This window comes from Vicia villosa, linkage group LG7, assembly GCF_029867415.1.
Source record: "Vicia villosa cultivar HV-30 ecotype Madison, WI linkage group LG7, Vvil1.0, whole genome shotgun sequence".
NCBI classification, from domain to species: Eukaryota; Viridiplantae; Streptophyta; class Magnoliopsida; order Fabales; family Fabaceae; genus Vicia; species Vicia villosa.
Window position 1 is genome coordinate 86,385,585 of NC_081186.1, and position 8,259 is coordinate 86,393,843.

Sequence of the window (8,259 nt, forward strand, 5' to 3'; positions counted from 1 at the left end):
GTCGCAGTTGGCAAAGGCAATATCAACATCAAATATTTGTGGCTTTCTCTAGTTCCACATGTCTGAAATATATTACCACAAATTCCTTACCGTTATTGAAGGAATTGTTTTAGTGAATTTCATATAAGCCTATTTTCTGGTTACATTCATATAAGACTATTCGGTAAATTAACAATGCTACCTTTGTTATGAGTGGATGATAGTTCTTGAATTGTTATATATTTGTATTCATAGAAAAAACCGAGAAACACTAAATGGATACATATTGTTGAATTTGTAAAAATAGAAAAATTCAAATAAGTGGATGGCTATCATTATCGTTGCTGCAATTTCAACATCAGTAGTTTTTTAGATAAATTGAAGATGATACACAGAATAAATTGTTTTTCGAAATATTATAGTAATTTTCTTAATGTCAATGAAAATTAGGAAAATATGATCTGTTTTAATATAAATTTGTTTTAAAAGATTTTCATGCAGATTAAAATGTATAATAAAGTGGTTATCAGGGTTTTAAAAAACTGTCCGCGACAGTGAAAACGGTCGCAACAAAACAGTTTTAGAAAATACCGAAACCGATACCGTTATCACCGTTTTTTATCTTGAAGAATAAATTGTAGTTAATTCACACCGCGGCGACTATAATATACTTGTGCCGACCGAAATCGCAAAAACCTTTACGCAACCGGACGTGATCGTGACTGTTTTCTAAAACCATGGTTGTTATATTACGAATGATGTGTAGATTATTTGGAATGCAGGTCCACGAGGCAGCACGAGATATCAAGTGTTGACTAGAAGTACTATGATTTCAAAAGTGTCACTTTCAACTAATGGCAAGTAGACAAAATCGAATTAATACATATTAGCCTCATCTCAACTACCAAGTAAAGGTTCCGTGTTGATTTCTACTACTTTCCAATATATATAGACTACACTTTCTTACTATTTTTCTCATCCTTCACTACCAAATATCACATTTCAATCGATCTTGAGTTGAGTACAATGGATTCCAAATTCGCATTCCTCATCCTTGGCCTATTGGCCATGGTTCTTGTTATTTCCTCACAAGTGTCAGCTAAGGACTTAACCGAGACTTCAACTAATACCAAAGATGGTAAATTATGTTTATCTATTTTAGTCTCCATAATATTTTATAACGACTATGATATGGTTCTTCTTATAATGTTAAAGATTTCTTTCTCATTTATGAAAACAAATAAATATCTATAAGTAACCATAATGTAAAATTAATTTAATAATTAAACTTACACAATATTGTATATGCAGAGGTTGTTGAAAAATCAGATGAATTAAATGATGCCAAATACTCTGGTGGAAGCTCAAGCTACAACCATCATATCGGCGGCGGTTACAATGGTGGTGGAGGAGGCTACAACCATGGTGGCGGCGGCGGTTACAATGGTGGCGAAGGAGGCTACAGCCATGGTGATGGTGGCGGTTACAATGGTGGTGGAGGAGGCTACAACCATGGTGGTGGTGGAGGAGGATACAACCACGGTGGTGACGGAGGAGGTTACAATGGTGGTGGTGGTTATCATGGTGGAGGTGGACATGGTGGTAGTTCCGACAATGGTAACTGATCATTATAGCATCATGCATGCACATGTTAAGTGTAATAAATAATAGAGTGAAGACCCATTTTGGTCCCTCACAAATATTACACAATATTACACGAGTCAAATTAGTCCTTCACAATAAAATAGACTCAATTTAATCCCTTATAAAATTTAACCGGATCATATAAGTCCTTCTGTTAATATTTTTTTCAAACCGGTTTTTTCCTAGTTTTAAACCGTGACTGGATTGTCACGTTGGATTTTATTTTATTTTCATTTTTTAAATTTTTATTTTTAATTTCATTTTTAAACAATTATAAATTAATAATATAAAAAAACCAAAATTATTTCTTATAAAGAGTTGAACTCAGACCCATGTGGTTAATCTTAAACAATTCTAAATTTAAAATAAAAAATACAAAATTTGTATCAATATGGTCTCGAACCTAAGTCTCCTCAAATTAAATAACAGTCAATTTAATAAAATAGAAATTGATTTGTCTATTTGTAAATGATAGTCACTTTACTAACAATAGAAATTGATTTGTCTACTTGTTATTGATAGTCACTTTACTAACCGTAGAAATTGATTTGTCTAGTTGTAAATAATAATCACTTTATTAACAATAGAAATTGATTTATCTAGTTGTAAATCATAGTCACTTTACTAATAATAGAAATTGATTTGTCTTGTTGTAAATAATAGTCACTTTACTAACAATAGAAATTGATTTTTCTAGTTGTAAATGATAGTCACTTTATTAACGATAGAAATTGATTTGTCTAGTTGTAAAGTGAAAATCATTTAACTTGAAGGGACTTGGATTTGAGATCTCATGGATAAAAATTTATGTATAAAATTTGTTAATATTAGTAGAAATCATGAAAATTACTTATTTAAAAATTACTTTATAAGAAATAATTTTGACTTTTTTGATATTATTCATTGATAACTGTTTAAAATGAAATTAATAAAAATTAATTTAGTATTTAAAAAATACAAAATAAAAAAATCCAACGTGTCAGTCCTGTCACGGTTTAAAAGTATGAAAAGAACCGGTTTAGAAGTAGGAAAAAACGATTTGAGAAAAATATTAGCAGAAGGACTAATATGATCCGGTTAAATTTCGTAAGGGATTAAGTTGGGTCAATTTTTTTGTGAGGGACTAGTTTGACTCGTGTAATATTTGTGAGGGACCAAAATGGGTCTTCACTCTAAATAATATTGAGTGATCAACAAAAGAGTAAAGATAAATCACTATGTATATGTGAAGATGAGTTTGATTTCAAGTTAAATCATGTGTAATAAATCAAACATCATCCTTGTTAGTACTAGTAGTACTTTGCCTCCTTTTAAATTTATATATCCATTATGCTGACTTGTCTAAGTAAATTCGTCCATTAATTTAATTAAGAGAACAAGTAAATGTTAACATAAGGTGAGGCTAAGAGAAAATCATGTAAACAAACATAATCAAGAAAATGAGCTTCACTCTTTAGAGTGCATATTCTTTATAACATGGAGATAGCCTGGACAGAAATACATGTCACCATTTCATAAACAGATCCAAAAACAATCAAAGGTTAAAAGTGGTACATTGAACTGATTTTTACATATTAATAAATTCTCATTTTTGAACTGATTTTAAGGCAAATTCAGACGAAATTCAAATAATATTTAGATTACTCGCAAATGGAACATTCATTTCACAAACATCTCAAACCGATACAGACAAAATTTAAATAATTTATATTTTGATTTTCAAACCTTCTATTCAAAAATTAAATAAATTTTGATTTAAAAAAATAACTGATTTTGTATTTTGTTCACTTATGTTTTAGGTAACAAATATTTAATTATATTTTTAAATAAATTAATCATAAACTAACTTAATTGTTATTCTTTTATTAAGAATTAATTATTATTGTCAATAAAATAAAAATTATCAATTTTTTTCATAAATAAAATATTAAATATTTATTTAATTATTGTTCAACATATGTCCAATAATATCTAGGAGTTGTAAAACAGGTCCACCACGTCAAACATGACCGTTTTGTCAGCACTTTTTTTGAGATTTGGCCAAAATTTCAAGCCTGCATTTTTAATGTGTTTGTCCTGTCATGTCCCTTTTTTTGGCTTTTGTGGCCATGGGCATTAACAAAAATATTTGCATGTTTAGGCTCAAAAAGTATAGTGTGTGTGGACTGCCCCACCCTCACTTTTTGTAGGGCGTCTCAAGGTCTAAGAATCACTCCCTTAACCATGTTTACTCTGTTCTGCCTCGTCCCATTTTTTACGGGCTATTGCCGAGCGGATCTAAACGGGACGGACATATCTTTTTGCCACTTCTAATATCTCATATTCTTATAGAAATATAGGTCACACAATAAATCCAAACTACGTCCAATACAAGAAGCATAAAGTTCAACTCAATCAATCAATGGCTTAGGGTCCCGCACTAGGGGAGAAACGTTTCTCTTCTTGGTTTTTGAAGTTAGACGAGTGGCCAAATTGGTTTGCCTCCTCTTTTAGTTAAGTGGTACGGGATGGTATGTTGACTAGGTTGTGGCATGATGCTTGGTTAGGGACGATTTTGTTGTTGCTACACTATGAGAGGCTTTTTCTTGCTTCTGAGCAAAAGTTTCATGTGGTGTGTGCTAAGGGTTTATGTATGGAGGGTGTTTGAGTTTGATGTTTTAGTTGGAGGCATCCTCTCTTTGTTTGGGAGGAAAAACTACTGGAGGAGATATCTATAAGGCTTATAGGGGTGGTTAGGAAGGGTGGGTTATATGTCTGGGTTTGGAACCCAAAATCGTGTTGGGAGATACTCTATAAAATCACCTTACCAACGTCTTTTTACTTTGTCTAGGGGTGGTGAAAGTTGTTCGATCAGAGTGATTCAAGGGTTGAGTAGGGTCGGGAAGGGTGTAGCTCTCCCTAAAGCGAATATGTTCTTTTGGAATTTTCTCCAAAATATGTTGTCGAGTAGGCACATCTTTGTAGATGGCTTGTTCCGCTCTATGTTAGTAAGATTGAGTGTGCTATCTATTTCAGGTCTTTAGAGCACCCACATTGGTGGATGCTACACAAAGTTCAATAAATTTGTGTCAGGAAAATCAAAATTTTTACTGTGCTATCGTTGCAATATTTTCAATGGGTGTTTTGTATGGCACCGTAGTAAAACAAGTCAGCTACATAATTTTGAAACAATACATATAATAAATAATATTAATAGTAAATTATTTATATTGTAATTCAACAGTAACATTTGAAATAAAATGTATAACAGCTCTTTTATAACGGTAACTTTCCCTTCTATATATACTTTTTTTTAACTTACATACTTCAAAATTTATTTCAAAAATTTTATCTACACTTTGTTTTTTGCAATGAAACCCAACCACCATAATTTTTGGTTCAACTTTATACAAAATGGTGGCGATCCTCCTTGTATCCCAAATCTACAAAACACCTCATACATTGAAAATGCATCTCATAATCCAAATCCACAAAATAACTCATACTTTAGAAATTATTCATATCATACATCACATTATCCATATCATTATCAACAATTTTCATCTCAGACAACTAATCCCAGTATGCCTCGTGAAGTTGATATTGGTACTAGTGGTATGCAATCAAGTGATCAAGATTCTGAAATACCACAATTTTGCACTCAAGATGGTTTAAAAATTATCAACCTTGATGAAGATGTTAGAACCACATTGGTTGGAATATGCCGAAAACAAGATTTCAACCAAAGGAGGACGGGTTCCTCATTTAGTCATGGCTCAACATTTCAAAGGGTCCAATTGTTGGGGTTGAACAAAAAGGTGACAGTTTTTAGAAGAGAATTGGTGAAGCTTATAATAAACATCGAGACAGTTTTTATATATGTTGTTTCCTTTTTATTACATTTTGATATAGTTGAATTAATTTGCTTAAATTATATATTCATATATTAATGTAATATATAAATTTGGAATATATTGTAAGTTTAGTGGAACCTATTTTAGAATTTTAGATGAGTATGGATGTGAATATTCTTAGAGTCAGCATACCGCTAGTTCATTATTTGTGATGCCTCGTCCAATATTTTATATTAGGTGCTTAGGTGGGTGTGTAGACTATCGCCTCTTCTAAAGTTGGTTCTAGAGTTATTTGATTTATACCTAGGTATTGGTCAGGGTAAACAAGAGGTCTCTTGTCTGATTTCTATTTGACATTTGATGGCTTGGACTATCTGGAAGATGCAAAATAAATCTTATCTTTTCTCGAGAAAGGTTTTTAGTGAATCTTTGGATGAGCTCGATTTTTTATTGTCTTAGAAGTGGGTTCATTTGGTTTATTTAGGAACTGGTCTTTCTTTGGTAGATTGGGTGCAAAACCCATTGTTATTCTTAGGTTTATATATGTGAGTTGGATGGCCATCTGCTCTTCTCCCGAGGATTGGAATCCTCACTTGCCTTCACTCAATTGTCTCTCTTGGAAGGTTTTTCGGCTTCTTAGTTCTATGGGTTTTCTTTGTTTGGCTCGCTTGCGTTGGGGTTGTTTTTTCAATGGTTTTAGTTTCCTTTTCCTTGGGTGTACCGTTGGTATTCTTTTTCTATATTGTGGTTGACTTCCTGAAAAATGTGGTTATGGTACATATAGTTGGGTCTTGTTTCTTAAATTTGCTTTAATGTTGTCATAAGTTTTAAGGCATGTAGTGGATGATAGAACAAGAAATCACAATTAAATAAATTATTTAATATTGGTATAATTTATATTATTATCACTGTTAAGATTCTTATATAATTTTTATAATTAGTTGTTATCCATTATTAACACTATTATGTATTTTTATGGGGAGATTTAGAGATGTGAATTAAATCAAATAGATAATATTTTTATGGGTCATGGTGACGAGTTCCCCAGGGGCACTGGTTAAACATTTCTAATAAAAAAATATTACTAATCAATGCATTGAATACACACAATATTCTTCAAAAAAGTTAATTATTTATGTTTTCAATGCATTAAATACATATATTTTTGGTAAAAATTTATCTTTTTACTTAATTAAACAATGCTCAACTTACCTTTTTAATCTCTTAACCAGTGCCTCGTAGGCACTCGTTAGCATTACCCTATTTTTATTTCTTATTTTACATCGGTTTTCATAGTTTTGTTAGGGTTATCGCTTTAGTAATTTAACATTAGTGTTCTCATTATTGAACATCAACACCTCCTTAGACATACCAATTCCATTCCACCTTCGATCTCTATTTCATGAACATCGCTCATATCACACCCTCATTTTCATCTTTTTCATGGAAAATTCATCCATGTTATTCCACAAACACTCATGTTACAACACCATCACCAACTATGTATTTAAATTATGGGTATACAACACCCAAGGTTGTCGGACTCGCGAGTCTCCTCAAACTCGTAAAGGATCAGCTTACTTGACTCACATACTTGTGCGAGTTTGTGGAAAAAAAGACTTTCAAAAACTTGTAAGTGACCCATATATATTTATAAACCTATAAATGTCACATATATAACACAAGTATATATAATAGAACATCAATTAACGTCAAAATTTAAATTCCATACTCCATAAAAAAAATTTAACAAAAAAATTAATAAAATAAACAGAATAGCAAAGTATGTTGTTAAATACTTAGTACTTATTTCTTCTTAATTGGCTACTACATAAAGTAAAAAAAAAAACATAAAATAAATATGCTAATGGCTTCAAATATCCAAAGCTCCAGTGGAATCACCACCACCAATACCATCACCATCATCTTCATCGATATCTAGAGTATCATCATCAAACTCTTCCTCAGATGAAACACCTTCTTCATCATTAACCAAAGTTGGATTGCTTGAAGTTCCACTTTCACCTAATTCAACATTTCCACCACCCCAATTTTGCATAACATTAGTAACAACAAGACTAGCTTCCACAATATTGTAACACTAACATCATCTTGCTCAACATTAACTTCAGTTTACACATTTATTCATTAGGATCTTTGATTATCCATTTATCATCTGAGTAAATATCTTCAAATGAAAGAACAGCACTCTTTGTTTTTGCTTTTCTACTTTTCAACTTCGAATTCTACATGACATAAACCAATTTGTACTTTTTTGTATGCAACATATTTCTTCTCTTTGTATGATCCTACAAAGAAAATAATAATTCAACTCAATGTTTCTAAAAAAAATAAAAATCAAGTCTATAAATAAACAAATAATAATTCAATCATCATTTCAAAGGAACTCCAATTCTCTTCACAACCGAAGTAGTTGCAAGTTAAACTTAGAAGACGGATTGCAAACTTCTTTTATTATGGAGTCATATCTCCATAGAAATCCCACCATTTTAGAAGGTAACATATTATTCTTAGCGTTATTTGCAGCTTCACAACCAAACCCGCTTCTATCAAAATGAAAGTCAGTCATTTGCTGAATAATTTTGTTGTGCATAACATTATCATTTACCATCATATTTAAACAATTGAACAACTCATTTTTATCTTCATCATCATCAACTCAAAAATTATCTTCATAGTGGAATTGATGATTAATATAATATGTTATGGCATAAAAAAGCCTACGGAGTTGGTTATCCTAACATTCATCAATGATTTTCAAAATAGGTGCATAGATACAAAT

General features: G+C 31.4%; 1 protein-coding gene across 1 annotated transcript; it reads left to right on the top strand.

The window, feature by feature from the left end:
* Positions 1-938: 938 nt before the first annotated feature.
* LOC131617698 (abscisic acid and environmental stress-inducible protein-like) lies at positions 939-3,083 on the top strand. The gene is made up of 2 exons (XM_058888962.1): positions 939-1,117; positions 1,291-3,083. Exons 1-2 carry the CDS (start codon positions 1,006-1,008, stop codon positions 1,602-1,604), a joined length of 426 nt encoding a protein of 141 aa, XP_058744945.1. The 5' UTR covers positions 939-1,005; the 3' UTR covers positions 1,605-3,083.
* Positions 3,084-8,259: the final 5,176 nt, after the last annotated feature.

Coding starts and splice junctions, on each gene's coding strand:
- LOC131617698 (XM_058888962.1), top strand. CDS start 1,006: ATGGATTCCAAATTCGCATTCCTCATCCTTGGCCTATTGGCCATGGTT. Junction 1,118..1,290: donor TTCAACTAATACCAAAGATG/GTAAATTATGTT, acceptor TTGTATATGCAG/AGGTTGTTGAAAAATCAGAT.